The 20,797-nt window shown below is 42.8% G+C and overlaps 1 protein-coding gene across 2 annotated transcripts; it reads left to right on the top strand.

Annotated features, from left to right (window-relative positions):
• The first annotated feature begins 8,449 nt into the window (after positions 1-8,449).
• Positions 8,450-20,090, top strand: styk1a (serine/threonine/tyrosine kinase 1a). 2 transcript variants are annotated; one of them, XM_030740843.1, is made up of 11 exons: positions 8,541-8,570; positions 9,065-9,100; positions 10,567-10,616; positions 14,840-15,076; positions 15,188-15,424; positions 17,120-17,301; positions 17,879-17,959; positions 18,543-18,757; positions 19,012-19,052; positions 19,213-19,309; positions 19,709-20,090. In XM_030740843.1, exons 3-11 carry the CDS (start codon positions 10,568-10,570, stop codon positions 19,902-19,904), a joined length of 1,335 nt encoding a protein of 444 aa, XP_030596703.1. In that variant the 5' UTR covers positions 8,541-8,570; positions 9,065-9,100; position 10,567; the 3' UTR covers positions 19,905-20,090. The 2 variants fall into 2 exon arrangements, with proteins under 2 accessions (XP_030596702.1, XP_030596703.1); XM_030740842.1 differs by lacking the exon at positions 9,065-9,100 and having other exon boundaries at positions 8,450-8,570.
• Positions 20,091-20,797: the final 707 nt, after the last annotated feature.

Genomic DNA, 20,797 nt, shown 5'->3' with positions numbered 1-20,797 from the left:
GACGGATGGATGGACTAATGAATGGATGCACGGCCAGATGGATGGATGGATGGAGTTTAAGGATCTAATTCCTTCATTATTATGCTCTTCAGTGCCATGTGCCAACACAGTGCAGAGCAGCTACCTAAACTCTGCTCCCAGTGAGGTCGATTACCTCGTCAATAGTTTTACATCCTCACTGCATATGACTTTGGATACTGTGGCTCCTCTGAAAAGGAAAGCTTCAAATCAGAAGTGCCTGACTCCATGGTATAATTCACAAACGCACAGCTTAAAGCAGATAACCCAAAAGCTGGAGAGGGAATGGCGTCTCACTAAATTAGAAGATGCTCATTTAGCCTGGAAAAAGAGTTTGTTGCTCTATAAAAAAGCCCTCCGTAAAGCTAAGACATCTTACTATTCATCATTAATTGAAGAAAATAAGAACAACCCCAGGTTTGTTTTCAGCACTGTAGCCAGGCTGACAAAGAGTCAGAGCTCTGTAGAGCCGAGTATTCCTTTCACTTTAACTAGTAGTGACTTCATGGATTTCTTTACAAATAACATTTTAGACATTAGAGAAAACATTATTCATAACCATCTCAAAGATTTATCTTCATGTTCGGCTGCTTTCAGCACTGCTGGTAATTGTTTAGACTCTCTTGCTTCAGATGGTAGCAGTGATGGATGGATAGACGGATGGATGGAAGGAAGGATTGATGGACGGACAGACAGAAGGATGGATGGATGGATGGTTTGATGGATGGATGGATGGTTGGAAGGATGGATAGATGGATGGACAAATAGAAGGGTTGATGGACGGATGGATGGATTCAATTCAATTCAATTCAGTTTTATTTATATAGCGCCAAATCACAACAAACAGTCGCCTCAAGGTGCTTTGTATTGTGGTAAAGACCCTATAATAATACAGAGAAAACCGTCAAAAAACGACCCCCCACAAGAAAGCATTTGGTGACATTGGGAAGGAAAACTCCCTTTTAACAGGAAGAGACCAGGCTCAGTCATCTGCCACGACTGGTTGGGCTGAGGGGAGGGAGAGGGGACAAAAGACACACTGTGGAAGAGAGACAGAGATTAATAATTATTAATGATTAATTGGATGGATGGATGGATGGATGGATGGATGGATGGATGGATGGATGGATGGATGGATGAATGGATGGTGGGACAAATGGCTCGATAGACGGATGGATGGGCGTACAGATGGATGGATGGACAGACGGATGGATAGACAGATGGACGGATGGATGGATGTATAGACAAACAAATGGATGGATAGACAGATGGACGGATGGCTGGACAGATGGATGGATGAATGGATGGAGGGATAGGAAGGTGGGTGGATGGATGGATGGACAGTTGGATGGATGGATGGATGGATGGATGGATGGATGGATGGATGGATGGATGGATGGATGGACGGAAGGACGGACGGACGGATGGCAGGACAGATGAAGATGGATGGACATATGGATGGATGGATGACAGATGGATGGATGGATGGATGGATGATAGACGGATGGGTGGACGGATGGATGGACGGATGGATGGACAGATGGACAGACGGAGACGGCTGGATAGATGGCTTGACAGGTGTATAGACTGATGGATGGATGGATGGATGGATGGATGGATGGATGGGAGGTTAGATGGATGGATGGACAGATGGATGAATGGATCGATAGATGGATGGACGGATGGATGGATGGATGTATGTATGGATGGATGGACGTATGTATGGATGGATGGACATATGTATGGATGGATGGACGGACGGACAGATGGATGATAGACTTATAGATGGATGGACAGATGGATTGAAGGATAGATGATGGATGGACGGACGGATGGTTGGATGGATGGATGACTGGATGGACAGATGGATGGATGACTGGATGGACAGATGGATGGATGGATGGATGGATGGATATTTGGATGGACGTATGGCAGGACAGGTGAAGATGGATGGACAGATGGATGAATGGATCGATAGATGGATGGACGTATGTATGTATGGATGTATGTATGTATGGATGGATGGATGGACGGACAGATGGATGATAGACTCATGGATGGATGGACAGATGGATTGAAGGATAGATGATGGATGGACGGACGGATGGTTGGATGGATGGGTGACTGGATGGACAGATGGATAGATGGATGGATGGATGGATGGACATATGGACAGTTGGACAGACAGATGGATGGATGGCTCGTCAGGTGGATAGACTAATGAATGGACAGATGGATGAATGGATCGATAGATGGATGGATGGATGGATGGATGGATGGATGGTTGGACGAACGGATGGATGGACGTATGTATATATGTATGGATAGATGGATGATAGACTTATGGATGGATGGACAGGCGGATGGAAGGATAGATGATGGACGAACGGACGGATGGTTGGATGGATGAATGTATAGACAGATGGTTGGGTGGATGGATGGCTGGACAGATGGATGGATGGATGGACGGATGGATTGATTGACAGATGAGGGGATGGATCAATTGATGGATGGATGGATGAAAGACGGATGGATGGACAGACGGATGGATAAAAGATTGATGGACAGAAGGACTGATGGATGGACAAACCGATGGATGGATGGAAGGACAGATGGAAGGATGGATGGATGGATAGATGGACAGATGTAAGGATGGATGGATGATTGATGGATGGCTGGACAGACGGATAGATGGATCTATAGAGGGATGAATAGATGGATGGATTGACGAACAGACGGATGCATGGATGGATAGATGGAATATATTAAGCTTCCCACAGTATTTTGCTTTGCAGTGACATATTGCTTTTTGTGGAGGGTGTTCATCGGGCTACAGTGTGGGTTATAACATTTAATACTGTGCTATAAATTAAGACTCAGACAGTGACATAATCTGCTTTTAAACACATGAAAAACACACTTTGCAGATTCAAATACATCCAAAAGGTGGAGAACTAAGAAATAGTGACTAAAGCAACAGACGGGTTCCTCAAAAGAACTACAATCACGATTAAGCAAAATCACTAAAATGTAAACGACAACAAAAGGTCTGTTAAAAGAAATACACAAAACTACAAAATCACTCTCCTTCCAAACATTGTGCCTTATCAGATTCAGATTCAGATTCAGATTCAACTTTATTGTCATTGTGCAAAGTAAAAATACAGAGCCAATGAAATGCAGTAGCATCTAACCAGAAATGCAAGATAGGGATTATATACATCTGATGCACAATTAAAGTGCAGGAGTAACCAGACAGGTAGAATAAAAGACATATAAAAATTGAGACTATTAAACGGGTAACATTAATTGTACAGTGAATACACTAACCTATAGTTATAGAGAGAAAAGTTGAATAAATAAATAAAAATGGCTACATGAATAAATAATGAATGAGAGTAAACAAAATTAAGTATATAAGTATGGCAAATATATACAGTATATACATTATTGTTGGGCTGGTGTGCAAATTTACAGATTATACTAGTCCTGATAAAACATTTATAAGAACATTTATAAAAAGTACAAGGTTTAAGTATGATACGAAGTGCAGTAATGTTTTACAATGATGAACTGGAATTTAGCAGGGTTACAGCCTCAGGAAAAAAACTCTTCCTGAGCCTGCTGGTATGAGAGCGAAGGCACCTGTAACGCCTGCCAGACGGAACTAGGGTGAAAAAAACATGATTAGGATGAGAGACGTCCTTGATAATGTTCCTCGCTTTACCCAGGCACCGTTTACTGTAAATGTCCTGTATGGTGGGTAACTGAGTGCCGATGATACGTTGGGCAGTTTTAACCACCCGCTGAAGAGCTTTCCGGTCAGCTGCGGAGCAGTTGCCGTACCACACAGAGATGCAGTTTGTAAGAATGCTCTCAATGGTACAGCGGTAAAAGTTCACGAGTATTCTGGGACACAAGTAAGCTTTTTTGAGTCTCCGAAGAAAATAAAGGCGCTGTTGTGCCTTTCTGACCAGGACTGACGAGTTGAGGGACCAAGAGAGATCTTCAGAGATGTGGACGCCGAGGAATTTGAAGCTGGGCACCCGCTCTACTACTGCACCATTGATGCAGATGGGGGTGTGTGCCTGACTTGCAGTTCTTCTAAAGTCCACAATAATCTCTTTCGTTTTCCCTGTGTTAAGCTCCAGGTTGTTGTCCTCACACCATGCAGCCAGATGCTGAACCTCCTCCCTGTAGGCCGTTTCATCGTTGTCTTTGATTAGGCCTATCACTGTAGTATCGTCCGCGAACTTGATTATGGAGTTGGAACCGTAAACAGGAACACAGTCGTGGGTGAACAGGGAGTATAAGAGGGGACTCAGCACACAGCCTTGTGGCACGCCAGTGTTCAGGGTGATGGAGGCTGAGTGGAAGTAGCCTAACTTAACAGACTGGGGTCTATTAGTTAGAAAGTCCAGAATCCAATTACAGAGTGACGTACTGATGCCAAGCTGACTAAGCTTTGAAATCAGCTTGGAAAGGATCACTGTGTTAAATGCTGAACTGAAATCAATGAAAAGCATTCTAACATAAGTGTTATGGCAGTCCAGGTGGGTCAGTGTAATGTGAAGTGCAGTGGAGATAGCATCCTCTATTGACCTGTTGTGACGATAAGCAAATTGATGCTGATCTAATGTAGCGGGTAGACTGGCTTTCAGGTGAGAGAGGACTAGTCTTTCAAAGCACTTAGAGATAATGGGAGTGAGAGCAACAGGTCAGAAATCGTTCAGTACTGAAGCAGTTGAATGTTTTGGTACAGGCACGATGGTAGCTGTCTTGAAACTCTTTGGAATCACAGCCAGGGCCAGAGACAGATTGAAAATGTCAGTGAAGACCCCAGCAAGCTGCTTAGCACAAGCTTTTAGCACACGTCCAGGTATCCCATGGGGGCCAGCAGCTTTCCTAGCATTCACCTGGTTCAGCATACGGTAGGCATCCATGGTAAGGAGTGTGATTGGTTGCTCCTCTGAGGGAAGATCTATTTTGAAGGCAACCATGTTATTACCCCGGTCAAAGCGAGCGTAGAAGTTGTTAAGCTCCTCAGGAAGTGACTCACTATTGGCCCAGGGAGCGGAGTTAGATAGTTTAAAGTCCGTAATTATTTGGATCCCTTGCCACATACGCCGAGGGTCTGAGGACTTGAAATGGTCCTCAATCCGTTGTTTGTAGTTGTATTTAGCCTTGGAGATGCCTTTCTTCAGACTGGATCTGGCAGTGTTGTAAGCTGCTCGATCTCCAGACCTGAAGGCTGTATTCCTTGCTTTGAGCAGAAGGCGAACCTCGCTATTCATCCAGGGCTTCTGGTTGGGGAATATTTTTATTTTCCTGTACGTTGTCACACTGTCCACACAGTTATTGATATGGTCCAGCACAGAATTAGTGTAAGAGTCAATACAGATAGCGTGATCCGTAGTGGCTTGGACAGCAAACCGGCTCCAGTCTGTGTGCTGGAATTGGTCCTGAAGAATAGAGTCGGCACCTTCCGTCCAGATCTTAACTGTCCTCATGGTGGATCTCACACGCCTGATGACTGGTGAATACTTGGGGAACAGGAAGAAGGACAGGTGACTATGACAGAGTCCATGCACCGCAGTAGCAGCGGCTCTTACCCGATGCTGCTGCTACTCTATCAGCTCTGAAGAAAGCGCGTCCCTCCAACTCCACCACGCTGTTCGAAACATCATTGTTTAGCCAAGTTTCCACAAAGATCATGACGCTGCAGTCCATAAGCCTTTCCTGTGTCAGGGTCCAGAGTTTTAGCTCGTCCATCTTATTTGGCAGAGACCGCACATTGGCAAGGAAGATAGCAGGAAGCACCGGCCGGTGTGGATTTAGCCTTAGCCTAGCACGCAAACCTCCGCGCTTACCCCTTCTTTGTTTACGGTCTCTGCGCCGGCACCGAGCACTTCCGGTCGGGACGAACAGCTCGCTTGAACGCGGTATTCTGCTCACCTCCGGAGGTAGCTCGTCAAAGTTGAATGGATGGTCCAAGACAACATTTGAGTAGTATAAATTAATGTCCAACAGCATCTGTCTGTCGTATATGTAGTTCGCCTGAATGATACGAGCCAAAACACAATAAATTACTAAGTAAATAAACACTAAATTGCAAAAACTAGTGAGACGCAGAGCCTCGCGATATACACACACCGCCATCTTAAGCCAGTACCTTATATCTGAAAAAATTCAAAGCAACAATATGTCATGGTCCTAGGCTGTGCCCAGTGTTTTTGTGTTTGTGGTTCAGGTTTGTCAAGTTCTGGTGTCTTAGTCTTGGTGTCCACTTCCTGTTTTATTTTGGTAAGTCTTGTTTCTTGTGCAGTGTATTTATTTTTGCTTCCCCTTGTCTCGTCAGTGTCCTGTTCAGCTGTTCAGCTGTGTTACCTGCTGTTTCCACTTTTGTTTGCATTTTGGTTTTTGTTTTACAATAAACGTCTTTAAGCTGTGTTTGTTTCCAGAGTCCTGCATATGGGTCCATCTCCGCCTCTCACACTGCCCTACATGACACAATGTCCTTTTTTAAAAAAGTGGTTAGACGTGGCACAGAATGTGTAGGATCTGTCGTGGGTACCTCTGTTTTGTCCTGATGAGCCATTGCAGGCTAAGACAGAGACAGCAGGAGTTTCAGTATTGACAGTTTCCTGGTGTTCCTAAGTGAAAGTGGAAAATCAAGAAAAACAGTGAGAGTTAAACCCTTTATAGCAAAAAGTTCAGCTAAAAAGTTCTGTTCATGATGGATTCACACTAGTGACTTAGTGTGCTGATGGATGATGGTGTCAGGGATCAATGCTTGTTTTTCTATCAATGCATTCAATCAATACAGTAATTATTATGAGATTCATATTAAATTTAAACTGCCTCACTATAGTTTCATGCCAGTGTCACTGCAAATAAAAAAGTGTGCCTCAGACCTCTGTCCTCTTCCAAATGAATCCCATGGGGGAGGGACACAGCTACCTTAACAAGTGCAAATTACCCACCACCACCCTCCCAGCCCAGGGAGAGTAAAGGTATTGAGGAAAGGTATTGGTTATTCATGATGTCACTGGGGGATGTGGCCCCAGAGAACATCAGCTCTGGTGGCTTTGGAGAAACCTGACCAAAGAGTCTGGGCGTGTCAGCACCCGGTGAGTCAGCAAGTGTATGCCAATGATACTGAACACACACACACACACACACACACACACACACACACACACACACACACACACACACACACACACACACACACACACACACACACACACACACACACATCAATGCAAACAGTCACACCTTTCCAATCAAATAAAACTGATGACTTTGAGAATGTTTGTTTCATGTGTAAATAAATCTGAATATCACATTACCTGAGTCTGTGATTTCATTTTTCATGTAGCTGATGGAAGAACTGTTAAAGGTGTTATGCTCCACTCACATTTTATTTTTGGACTCTGCTAGAGTAGGTCTGCATGACTTCAAAATAATCTCCTCAGTCCATTCTCTGTCTGAAATAAGCAGTTCCTTCCTGTGAAAACATCCTCTCTTTAAGCCTGAGCTTTTGGATTTGAGGAATTACTCCTACATACACTGACCTTATTATTTCAAACTGTAGCCATGATACCATTATAACAGTATACACATGAGAGGAAATTACCACATAACATGGACTTTTTATGTCAGATTATCATTAAAAAAAATGATCATTCAAAACCTCTTTTTGCTTCACCCTCATCACCTGTGTATGCAGGTGATGAGGGCAATAAGGAGGTGGGTGTGGCTAACCTGAGAGAGAGAGAGAGAGAGAGAGAGAGGAGCACAGTGGATGCTAACATCAGTGGAAACATGCTTGTGGAAATCTGTGCATACTTCAGGAAACCGTAAAAACTGACGAGGTGGATCTGTATTTGTTTTATAGCTCTTATGACTCCACAGACAGCAAATTACATGCTTTGGATAGAAGACACATCCAGAATCTGACACACAAACAGCACCAGAGATCCTGCCAGGTAAAATGAAATAATCCAAATATTAGAGAGGAGCGATCACTTCTCTGTGGAGTGATTTCTCAGTGGTTTGTTTTTGTTTTTAGTTGAAGATGGAATATGATGTTTCTGCTCATCTGAGTTCAAATGTGGCGCCTTGGTTGCATGTTCTGATGCCTTAGCACAAAGTGAAGGCATATTTTCCATGCCTGTTGTCACTGCGTGTGTGTGTGTGTGTGGACGTGAGTTTTGTTTTCAGTGCATATGACTATGATAGAACAATGCTGACAAACTGGTTTAGTGACATCCACACAAGTTAAAGGACAAAACACTGACTGTGCATTCATGTCTGCATGCTTATCACATACCTGTGTGGCTTTGTAAGGGTGTGTGTGTGTGTATGCGCATGTGTCACAACAGCAATCAGTCAGTAATAAGCTCTGATGGATGAGGATGGCATTGCATTTATAGAAGTTGAGGAAACACACGTACCTTTGCAGTGCTGAAGCTTCTGAAACCATTACTTCACCATGACAAAATGTGGTGGTGAAACTGCTCTTTGAATAACTGGAAATACAGAGAAAGGTAGGCATCCATGCTGTTTTTACCAGACTTTATTTGACTTTAAAGCAGAGCTCTCAAGAATCATTTTCATTAAGAAATACTTTAAGTAAGAGGAAGTAAGAGAGGACATACTGCACAACTCATGTAAAGTGATTTAAGAGAGGTTTTAATAACCTCACATATATTGTGATTAGCAGCTGCTATGATGTCCATATCATACACTCAGTGTTTGTAATGTCTGTGCTCAGGATGGTTTAGATTTGTGTCATTTTGGTAGTTTGTTTTGAAGCATCAGCCTGTCTGTAGGGTTCAATCTCCTCTCACTGCTGCAGTATGAGAGTTTGAAGCTTTTGTGCTGCTATCATATCACAGCACGACATGATCTGTGGATGAGAGGTCCTCCCCTAGTCATACTTTGGGACCCCCGGAGTTTACGGTGACTGTCACAGTCCCCGGGATTTAGGATGTTTACGAGGGTTTTTCTAGTTTTGATTATGTTTTATTTACATTTTCAGGTTTTAGCTTCATGTGTAGTTCTGCCGCAGTGTCAGGTTGGTTTGTGTCCCTGTTTATTCCCGCCTCGCTCGTGTTTCTGTGTCTGGCTCAGTCCTCATCTCTGTATTTACTTTGCCTCCCTGTTCAGATGTGGCTCTCTTCCTGTCTTATTTTAATAGTCTCTTTATGTGTGATTAGTGTCCTGTGAGTGTAAATGTTGTCTCAGTCTCCTTCCTCATTCAGTGGTTTGGCCTTATTAGCTCCCGACCTGCATCGTTTTGTATTTTGTAAGAGCAATAAAATTTTAAAAAGCAGATGTGTATGTTTAAAATTGATCCAAAAAGGGGCCGGGGGGGCTCTCTGTCGAGATTTAAGTTTTTCACACTAAGAATAAAACTTGAGACCAATTGAATAAATTCAAGTAAGAACAAACTTATTTGCTGGACAGCTGTTGATGTGTTTTTCTGACTTGGTTGAAGTCAAAGTGCCCCTTGCTGAGTCCAAACCTGCTGAATGGAGCTGACTTTCTGGAAGTACATGTTTTTCCACACATCATGGCTGAATAACCAATGTTCACTGAGTTAACACTCCTTCATGCTGTTTTAATCAAGCAGGCCTATTTATTAGAATATAGAATATATTCTAATCATCTTCCAGCAAAAACTAATTAGAAGAGTTTTTGTTTCTGTGATCTGAGTGATGTTAATGAGAGGAAGGTTTGATGAGGTCTTATTGACCACCCTCATCTCTGCTGCTCTTCTTCTGATCACCTGAGTGTCAGGGGTGCAGTGTTGGACACAGTGACATCATTCACATCTGCAATTGTTTAGCAAATGTAGATGGACAGCAGAGCGTATTTCCCCTTATAGAAAAGTGCGTCCCTGAATCCCACATGCTACATTCCTGCTGATCTGAATATGAAACCCATCGTGTGTAGCACTCCTGGAACAAACTGGGTGTAAAATGCAAATATCCAGGGTCACAGGTGCTTGGGAGACAGAGGTATGCAAATGCTGTTATTCAGCTCTTTCTTCCATTTCCTCTTTGTTGTATACAACTATTTTTTCACATGTATAATCACTGAAGAACTCTAATGATTTTAGTCAAACGTTAACATAAAACATGTCTTGTTTGGTTGGAGAAGTTTAGCGGGCTACTCACTCCTGGCTGATGCTGATTTGTGCTCTCTCTATTATAACGTGTGGTGTCAACAAGTGATCAGGCACACCCTTTTCTATTTGCTGTGTTAGTCCAGATTAATAGCTCGCAGTTAATATTTGTTATATGAGTCTACATTTAAAAAAGAAGCCCAAAGTAAATATTGAACTTATTGGCTAATAGTCTGTATCTCTGTGTGGGTGTGTGTTTTTCTGTACTGAACTTCACTGCAAACCTGTTGCTTCATTGTAGAGGCTGCATGGCTGTGTGAGATCAGAGGATTCAGGGCTGCTGTAGCTGAGCAGAGGAAACCATGATCTCCTCCTTTAGCTGCTAGTAACGTTGTTCCTTTCTACCTCTGCAGCATGTCCAACTCCACGGGTGAGCTGTGTGCACAGAACGACACCATCTGCAGTGAGTGCTCTAATGTTTGCATCGCTTCCCTGTCCAAACCATCTCTACTGCTAGACCCCCAGACCCTGTTCATTAGGATCTTTTGACTTTATTTATTCTGCAACAGCTTATTTTGTACTTGATTGTGAGTTAATACAGAACAACCCTGCTTATTTCTCCTTTCATGGCTCCTCTGCCAAACATTCCCACATTTTAGTATTAACAGCTTTTATTAGATTAACTGCGCAGCCTCTAAAATCAGCTACTGTATAACATGTATCTGACTGTTTCATGTTCCTCTATTATCGTGTTTATTGTAGTTTTCAGGATTGTTGTTGGCTGCATCACCTCAGACATCAGGACAAATTGTGAAATATGCTAAAGTTAAACTTGATTTGCCTTGGTAACCAATCAGGAAGTACAGTACGTGTGGATCAGATACATAAACATAAATATTTGATACAAACTCTTTAAGATTAACAATGTGGTGCTATTAAAACCCATAAAATATATAATTTCTAATCATTTAATTGCAAAAAATCTCATGAGGAATCGCATCCATAATGGGACAGTTAAAAGGCATTTAATCCACAGCTGACAGAGTAGAGCTCGTTTAATGCCTCAGCAGGCTGTGTTTATGACATCACTGAGGATGCTTCATCAGGTGTTTGGGTGAATTTTTACATTATTTTCTGCTCCTCTTCACCCCTCTTCCACAGTTTTGAACATTTGTTGCAGGTTTCATATGATCACATATTTGCTGGTCACTTTATTAGGTACATCTTGCTATTACCAGGTTGGGACCCCTTTAGAATTGCTTCAGTTCTTCATGGAATAGATTCAAGAAGGTGCTGGAAAGGATTCCTCAAAGATTTTAGTCCATGCTGACATGACAACCTCACGCGGTCACTGTAGGTGTGTCAGCTGCACACCCATGATCCCAAAGGTGCTCCACTGGATTGGGATCATCCTGCTGGAAGCCGCCATTGATGGGTATACTGTGGTCATACAGAGGAGGTCAGCGACAGTATCGAGAAAATAACCCCCACACCATCACACTGGCAGCCCCAGCCAGAACGGTGGATCCATGGCAGGATGATCCATGTTTTGCTGTTGTTTACATCAAATTCTCCCCCTGCCATCTGAATGTTACAGCAGAAATCCACACTCATCAGACTGGCCAACATTTTTCTAATCTTTCTGTTTTGCTGGGCCCATACGAAGCGTAGCTGCAATTTCTCGTTCATAGCTGATGGGAACAACATGCAGTGTATTCTTCTGCAGCCCGTCTCCTTCAAGGTCCACCATGCTGCACACTCACAGATGCTCTTCTGCATACCTTGGTTGCAGTGATTGGTTATTTGAGTAACTTAGCCTCAGCTCAAAGCAGTCTGGCCATTCTCGTCTGAACTCTGGCATCAACAAAGCATTTTCAGAGAGCTGCTGCTCACTGGATATTTTCTCTTTTTCAGACCATCCTCTGTAAACTCTGGAGACGGTTAGTAGAGCTTATCTGGCATCAACACTCAAAATCAGTTCAACCTTTCCTCCCCGATGCTCAGGTTAAACATCAGCAGATCACAGTGACTACAAGCCTAAATGCACCGACTTCCTGCCGTGTGATTAGCTGATTGGATATTCGTGTTAACATGCAGTTGATTGGATGTACCTTTAAATAGACTGCAGTTGTTTTGTTTACATTGGAACACACAGGGTTCTAAGTTCTCCTGTCCTGTGATGTGTGACGACAGTTACGGCTGGTGACTCATGGATGTGATCATTTGGAAAAGTATTGGTATTTTTATTCCAGAGATACTGATCTGACATCATGGCTCACTGGTTTTAGAGCCTGCCACAATGTTTGGGGTCAGTGGTTTATTTATTATAGTCAGGCCATGTGGCTGTAGTTCTGGCTCTTTACATTAATCTGTAAACTCAATGGAATCGCAACAGAGTGATTCTTTAAGATATTGATGGGCCTGAGCAAAGTATTATGTTCCAAGACTTTACCTTTATTATTATTATTATTTATTTTATTTCTTTATCTGTTTTTTTATTCTGTCTTTGTTTACATGTTTGAAACTGTCCTTACCCAACATGCAGGATACTGAAACTCATCAACGGACATTATTCAGTTTATTTAATAAAGTGTCAAATTATAAAAGTCTGATAATCACGTAAAACATTCTTACAGCAGAGTTCTACATTATAAAATTATAGGTTCACTACAGGAATACACACACAAAAAACAGAAGAAATCAACAGCAGTCCTAACATGTAGAAACATTTACAATTTTCAGTTCAATTCTTGTTTATTCATACAGCACAAAATCACAACAACACTCACCTCAAGGACCTTTATACTGTACGGTAAAGTCTCCCTATGAGCAGTGATGGTGGGAAGGAAAAACTCCCTTTAACAGGAAGAAACCTCCAGCAGAGCCAGGCTCAGGGAGGGGGGGTCATCATACAAAAACCCCACATTAGCACCTTTAAACTGGCTTTCCCATCCTGCCTCTGGCAAACTCTCCGAGCGTTTCCATGTAAGCTCAATATTTGCTGCATATTTGCGGATCTTCTGGTTTGGTAAACCAGGGAAGTCTTTGTGGAACAATGCTGCAGAAAGATCAAGCTCACCAAACCAATTTCCAGTTTAATGAAAATGATTTATGGTATTGTGTAAAGCCCTGACCACACCTAAGAATGTGTCACAACCAGACGGCGCCTTTCACAGATACTCGCAGTTTTACATTCCAGGTCACTCTTTCTAACAGCATGGGTTACGGGTTAAGTTGGATAAGTAGGTTAAGCTTTAACTGTAAAAACATGAGTGGAAGGCCGAGCCTCCAAATCCATTCACTGAATGTAAGACAGTTTAAAAAGGGTAGGGCCTTTGAAACTTTCATGAACCTATTATGGTATGAGAAAAACAAATGACTTAAGCTCAGGACTGGATGAATTATTACTACAGTTAACTGTCACTGTACTGATGTTATATAAGGATTTAAAGGGTAGTGTAGAGAAGCTAAAATCAAAGATCTGAATAATTAATAACACCATCTACATATTACTGCCTCAAATACAAAATTCTCACAGTTATAAAAAAAAACTGGTTCAGTAGCTGAAATAAAAATGCAAATATTCAAAGAATGTCTGGATGCCACAGAGTGACTCAGTCTGTTCAAACCAGTTTTACTGTGTAACTGCAGTCTAACCGAGTCATGCTGACAATACAGCACGAGAGTGGTTTCAGTGTTTCCCTCTCAGACTCCACTCACTGTTTGAAGTAAAGTAAAGCAAGTAAACCTGCTGACTCAGTTGATCATTTCTCATATTTCATCAGTGCAGTAGAACGATGTCATCTGAGCCTGATTTAGAGGTGGAATCCCTTCGCTCTTATTTTGAAATTTTAATTATTGCTGTCCAGCTGACCTCGGCACTTCCCCGTCTGCCCCGTGGCTTTCCTCGACATAATTCAGGTGTCTTTTTGCTGAGTCTACCACCCTGGAAAGCCTTGTTGTGCTTGGTAGTCCTTGTTGAGCTCTGCAGGTCAACTGCAAGCTGAACAACTTGAAGCTGGTGGAGAACAGATTCATGAACCGCTATGCTAAGCTCAAGGACAACTGCCACCATCTACAGTTTACTACAGTGAAGACAGAGCTGCAGCAAATTTATAAAAACTATTATTTAGCATGTATGTCCTGCATTTTGCACAATTTACACATGACCCCACTAAAGAATCCGAATCTGTGGGAAACACTTATCTGCCAAGTAGGCCAGCACGAGGGAGCAAAGCAAAAACACAGTTCACGTGTACGTGCCTTTAAATGATGTGATCATTATCACATCAGGGACAAATGGCGTCAGCCAGATGAAGCAGCAGTTCCCAAGCTTCTAACTTTACAACAGATCTAAGATGCTCCATGAGAGCTGTCTCGCCAAATTACAGTCTTGTCTAGTGAAATACCCCCATATCATGCAGGTGTGAATGGAAAATGACTCCAGTGTCAACAGGAGATGCAACCTTCTTATCGGCCAACATACATCATCATCCTGTTAGCACACCGTGAGCAGAACAGTGAAAACAAACCTGCACCACTTCAGATGTAGACAAAACTATGTGTCTGATATCCAAGCGCATACAGAAGAGTCACAGCTGAGGAGCATCTCTGTACTGACCTGAAACATTCCTACTTTTCCTTGGACCTGACATTTACACAGGAACTTCTGTCTTTCCTTCTAAGCAATAAGGGAGCATCAGCCGGCAGTGATTATCGTCCCCACGCTGCTCCTACTCAGCACCCTGGTCACCTTAGTGCCCCTGTTCATATTGAAGTATTGTGGGGAACAGAATCGGACACGGGTCAGAACCCCCCAACAATACCAAAGGTCATCCCACAGACACACACAGAGGAAAAGCCACCACAGCAACAATCATCACAAGAACCACAACCACAGACCTCATCTAAGTGGTATTGATGGTAAGCCAGCACACATGAAACATGCACACATTTGTGCATGTTTCATCTATATTTTAACTTTTAAAACTACACATACGTCTGTTTAATGTCAACCTCTCTTTCTCTCAATAGCACCCCCTGGCATCAACCCACTGGAACATGAAGAGCTGCCAATGTCGGTTACACATGTGCAGCAGAATGTCGGGCCAACTATGGCTGCAGTGCCACAGAGATCCACAGAGAGGCACCTTGGAGCCTTCAGCCAGGTCACAACACTGCCTCTGACTTTGTTCATCAATGATAATGACACAGTCAGCTTCTACAGAGCACGCATGGACAACAAGGATGCTGTCCTAAGGGTCCTGAAAGGTAAACTGAGATGTCTCAATGTCTGATTTCTAAAAATGAATAATGTTTTGTTTTAGTTGTACTGATCAGCTATTGTGAGATTGTGAAACTGACTTATAAATGCAAGGGTTTTTCATTTTTTGTGTCCAAAGTACCTTTTTTTCAAATGCAAAAATTACAAACTGATCCATCCATCCATCCATCCATCCATCCATCCATCCATCCATCCATCCATCCATCCATCCATCCAACAACCTCATGGCATTTTATCGGTTAGGGCTGATGGGAGAAAGACAGGACAAAAGACACACTGGAAGAAAGCCAGAGATTAATAATATCTAATGATTAAATGCAGAGTGGGGTATAAACAGAGTGAAAATAGGTGAATGAAAAGAAACAGTGCATCATAGGAATCCCCCAGCAGCCTAGGCCTATATAACTAACGGAGGGTTCAGGGTCACCTGATCCAGCTCAAAAATGACTCCAAGATTTCTCACAGTGTTACTGGAGGCCAAAGTAATACTGCCTAAGGGAAGCATGTATAATGTAAATAGAATTGGTCCTAGCACAGAACCCTGTGGAACTCCATAATTAACCTTAGTGTGTGAAAAAGACTCCCCATCAATTAATGGAAAGACTTCTTTGAACAGTCTAGTAGGAATGGGATCTAATAAACATGTTGCTGGTTTGGAGGAAGTAACTATTGAAGTTAACTCTGAAAGATCAACTGGAGCCAAAGAGTCTAAACAAATACCAGCAGTGCTGAAAGCAGCCGAACATGAAGATATGTTTGTGAGATGGTTATGAATAATTTTTTTCTCTAATGTCTAAAATGTTATTTGTAAAGAAATCCATGAAGTCACTACTAGTTAACGTGAAAGGAATACTCGGCTCTACAGAGCTCTGACTCTTTGTCAGCCTGGCTACAGTGCTGAAAACAAACCTGGGGTTGTTCTTATTTTCTTCAATTAATGATGAATAGTAAGATGTCCTAGCTTTACGGAGGGCTTTTTTATAGAGCAAGGGCTCATTTACATTTACAGAGAAGCCAGCTGAATCTAACAGTACAACCCCAATTCCAATGAAGTTGGGATGCTGTGTAAAACAAATAAACCCGGCATCGTTCTGTAATGGATATTACCACATGGGCTCAGGAGCACTTCAGAAAACCACTGTCAGTGAACACAGTTGGTTGCTCCATCCACAAGTGCAAGTTAAAACTCTAGTATGCAAAGCAAAGCCATACATCAAGTGCAGAAGGGAAAGAATTCCACCTACAAAGCTTCAACAGTTAGAGTCCTCAGTTTCCCAATTATTGAGTGCTATTAAAAGGAAAGGAACGTGTTGCAGGCCTCAAATTCAAAATGAGTGAATATTTGCAAGAAAATAAAGTTTATCTGTTTGAACATTAAATATCTTCTCTTGAAGTGTATTCAATTGAATATAGGTTGAAAAGGATTTGCAAATCATCGTATTCTGTTTGATGTTTTACACAACGTCCCAACTTCATTGGAATTGGGGTTGTAGATGAAATGCAGTGTTGAGGCTGTCATTTTCAGCATCTACATGGATGTTAAAATCACCCACTAGAATAATTTTATCTGAACTGAGCACTAAGATAGAAAGTCTGAGAAATCAGACAGAAACTTCAGCATGTAAGAGTAGGTGTGGTGCTGTTTGAAAATGACCTGGTCTGTTCTGACACTTCTGTCCCAGAATCAGCGACCAGCAGGGAGAAACAGCAGTTTTTGGGGTTTGCTTCCTTCGTGTCTGGACTGGGGCCGCATCCCTTCATCCCCGCACTGCTCGGCGTGATTTCAGCGCAGTCGCCTTTAGTCATGGTGGTGGAAGAGCTGCAGCACAGGGACCTGCTGGGGTTCCTGTGGAGATGTAGACAGGTAGAGCCATAACCTATTAGTTATGACCATACATTCATCATACTCAGGTGAATCAAAGTTTCAGTTCATACAGTGAAAATGCTGTGAAGTATAAAATCACAAAAAAATAACAAATAAATAGTATTTATCTCCAAAAATTTAATTTGGCTCCTGTAAGTCTATTTAATGGTGTCTGCAGTTTAAAACTGCAGTTCATCAAGTGAGCGGTGGTTACAGAAACTCGGGTTAATGGTAGAAGTAAATCAAATTGTTTGGCTGTTAAACTCTCTGAGCTTAAACACCATCCTGCATATTATTTAACAGGACGATAAAATGTTCATCGGGTTTATATGTAGCTGGATAATTATTAGCTGGTGAACTCCAAGCCTCTGTGACTGAGGTCATTACTGCTGTCTGCCTCTGGGGGGCAGTGTAGGCTGCTGGCTGTGACAGTTCCACTGTTCCTGCTTTAGCTATTGAAATGTTCATGAACATTCACAGAGATAGGAAAGATGTTAGGGCTGCCTGATTGCTGACTGCTTTTACTCAGTAAAACGAATCACATGTTGGCTCATTTGTGTCTCTCTTCTTCCTGCAGGATAACTCGAGCTCACAGTCTTCCTGTGACATGACGGAGAAGCGGATCTTCACCATGGCGGCACAGGTGGCCTCTGCTCTGGTTGGTTAATCAGCTGTCAGCCTGCCTGCCTTTCCAGAAATCTGCTTCAGTGTCTTTGAGGGAATTATTTGGGATCAAATCTCCCTGCTTATGTGCATAACTTTCTAAAAGAAATCATGTTAGTGTTGCTCTCTGTGGGTTCAGCAAAATATAAATAAGCATAAATCTGACCTAATTTGTTAGAGCACCTGCCGTCAACAACAAGGAAACACGAAGGTTTTAGAAATCTGTTAAAAACCTGTTTAAAACTGGATTCATATTTTTGTACCCACGGCCACTCTGGAGATTAATCAACCGCTAAAGTTCAGTAATGCAAGTCATTAATTCTAATTTAATTTGATCAAAACATTGAAATGAGCTATTTTATTTTTATAATGAACTATTTTTCCTGCTTGTTTTGTAAAACAGTAAGAGGTAACAATAATTTTGCATTAAAAATAACTGATTGGATTGATCTCCACACCAACATAAGGACTGATTGACAGCAGCTGTGGCAGAAACTGCTCTAATCGTGTTTTCAGCTGTCTGGCTCATCGAAAGCCTTCACGCTCAGCATCCCTGTCTCTGTCTGAACGTCGTCTAGGACTACCTGCACAGTCAGAGCTGCATCCATGGCAATGTGGGAGCTCGCAGCGTTCTGATTGGTGGAGACCTGACGGCTAAGCTGTGGGGGTTCGGGCCGGCCTACCGCAGGAGGTCGCAGGCCGGGTTACCAGGAGAAGTGGAGGCTGTGGAGATGAAGAAGTGGCAGGCCCCTGAAGTGCTGGCCATGAGACCCGTGACTAAGAGCAGCGATGTGTGAGTGTCCTCTGAGAATAAACTATGTCACAGCTGCTAAAGACGAGGCTCGATTGGTGTCCAGTTCATCCCTGGATGCTGGAAACATTTCAGTGGGAGCAAGAGCACTGCAGACCTCACAGCTGAGGCTCAGACGCTTCAAGCTTCGATCTGGTGTTAATGAACAAACTGATGTTGAGCGCAGAGCTTCCACCTCACAGCTAAATGTTTTATGGTTCAATATGACAGCAACAAACACCTTTCTTTTTAAACAGATGGTCGTTCGGCATCCTCATCTATGAAATGGTCACGTTAGGTGAGTTTGCTGTCCACAAACCTCCCACAAGTTCTTTCTTTATAAAAATAAGTGCGAGGGAATGGTGAAGTTTCACTGGCATATAAGGCATTACTCTGGTACTTTTTAAAGCAGGTTCTTAAAGTAACAGGGCTTCAGTGATATACTCTGATGCTTTCAGGTGACCCACCGTTCCCTCAGCTCATGGCGACTGAACTCCTGCAGCATCTCCAAAGAGGAAATCACCTCAGCCAGCCACCCACCTGCCCCAAGCCACTGTGAGACCCACAGCAGAAACCAGCTTTTATAAAGCCGCTTTAAACCTCCTTTATGCAGTATATGATCTTACACAGTGATGTCAGTGCGGAGCTCAGTGTGGATTTATTCTGATCTTTGGACGTTTTAGCCATGTATGCTCTCCATGTAATCAAAGATCTCCTGTTAGTGTAGCTGTCTGTGCTAACAGTTACTGTATAGCTACACACTTACATTGATTTTACTATTTCATTCATTACTTTCACCCAGTTCATTAACATATCAAACTTCTTTGCTTTTGTCATACATTTTTCCTACATCTCATTTTCTTTACTCGGGTTTTCCTTCCAGTGTGTGTGTGTGTGTGTGTGTGTGTGTCGCTGCTGTGTTTCAGTTGTCTGGTTTTGTGCTCTGGTCTGCAGGTACTCCATTATCAGGTCATGCTGCCACTTCAACACCAAGAACCGGCTCTCCACGTCGGAGCTGATCAGGACGCTGCACGCGGGAGAAAAATCAGCCAATGGGAGGACAGTTATCAGAGTGACTGAACCATTCATCTTTGAGAAATACCTGAGGGAGGCGGGATACGGAGAGGCGTACAGCTATGCTGTCCTCTGATTGGCTGGATCAGTGAGGCGCACTTTCCTGAAGTTCTGGTGCAAGATTGAAGGAACTCTAGCAGAAATGTGCACATTGTAACCGTTATTTTTTATTCAGTTGTACTGTAGGAAAACCTACAGAGCGTCTTATGGCACAATCACTTTATATTTTTAAAGCACGATATATTAATTGTACACATGTATTTACTCTGTCAATCAACATTACTGTCAAGAGCTATTTTCAAAGAAACGTGTCGTGTTTTCATTTCATATCTGAGGCCTCGGCTCCTCTTCTACAGAAGAAACCTGAAAGCTTTTTGCAGCAGGTCAGTGTTTGGATGCCGAAGGGTGCCAGAAACTCAGCACATTACTGCCGTTGGTGTGTAGAATAACAGGCACGTGTGGTTTCAAGTCACATCACCTAAACGGACAGGTGATGTGAAAATCACCCAAACAAAACAGAATGCCCCAGTGTGCAGGTGAACAGGTGATCATCCATCTAGAACCTGGCATCAGGGGGAAGTGTGCTTTGAGAGGCGTGCCAACAGCAGCAGCCAGTTTGTGTGAGGTGCTCTCTGGATACACACAGGCTAAAATATCACAACACTCCAAGGCACGCGCTTTTCAGATACAATTTAATATGGCTTCATTCTCATGGTAGCATTCCGTTTAGCCTAACAGGCTTCCTCAGGAAGGCTTTTTTAGGTTAAACGCAGCCATGCCGTAAGAATCAAAGCATTAAGTTTACTCAAAGAGCGTGCCCTGGAGTGTTCTGATACTGTAAATGATGTCAGAGCACCCGAGACGTTCTGGTGAATGTTTCCAGCTCATCCAGCCAAAGGACAGATGAGCCGCAGCTCAAACATTCGGAATGATGTCACCACTGGAATCATGTGACAGCACGGTGGCTAC

This window comes from Archocentrus centrarchus, chromosome 11, assembly GCF_007364275.1.
Source record: "Archocentrus centrarchus isolate MPI-CPG fArcCen1 chromosome 11, fArcCen1, whole genome shotgun sequence".
NCBI lineage: Eukaryota > Metazoa > Chordata > Actinopteri > Cichliformes > Cichlidae > Archocentrus > Archocentrus centrarchus.
Note: the sequence above shows the minus strand (reverse complement) of the source record. Positions and strands in the feature narration are given on the sequence as shown.

Excerpts from the sequence above, each read along its gene's own strand:
- styk1a (XM_030740842.1), top strand. The coding sequence starts at position 10,568 with ATGTCCAACTCCACGGGTGAGCTGTGTGCACAGAACGACACCATCTGC. Across the intron at positions 19,053-19,212 it reads CTATGAAATGGTCACGTTAG|GTGACCCACCGTTCCCTCAG; the intron begins GTGAGTTTGCTG and ends TGATGCTTTCAG. Across the intron at positions 19,310-19,708 it reads CCCACCTGCCCCAAGCCACT|GTACTCCATTATCAGGTCAT; the intron begins GTGAGACCCACA and ends TCTGGTCTGCAG.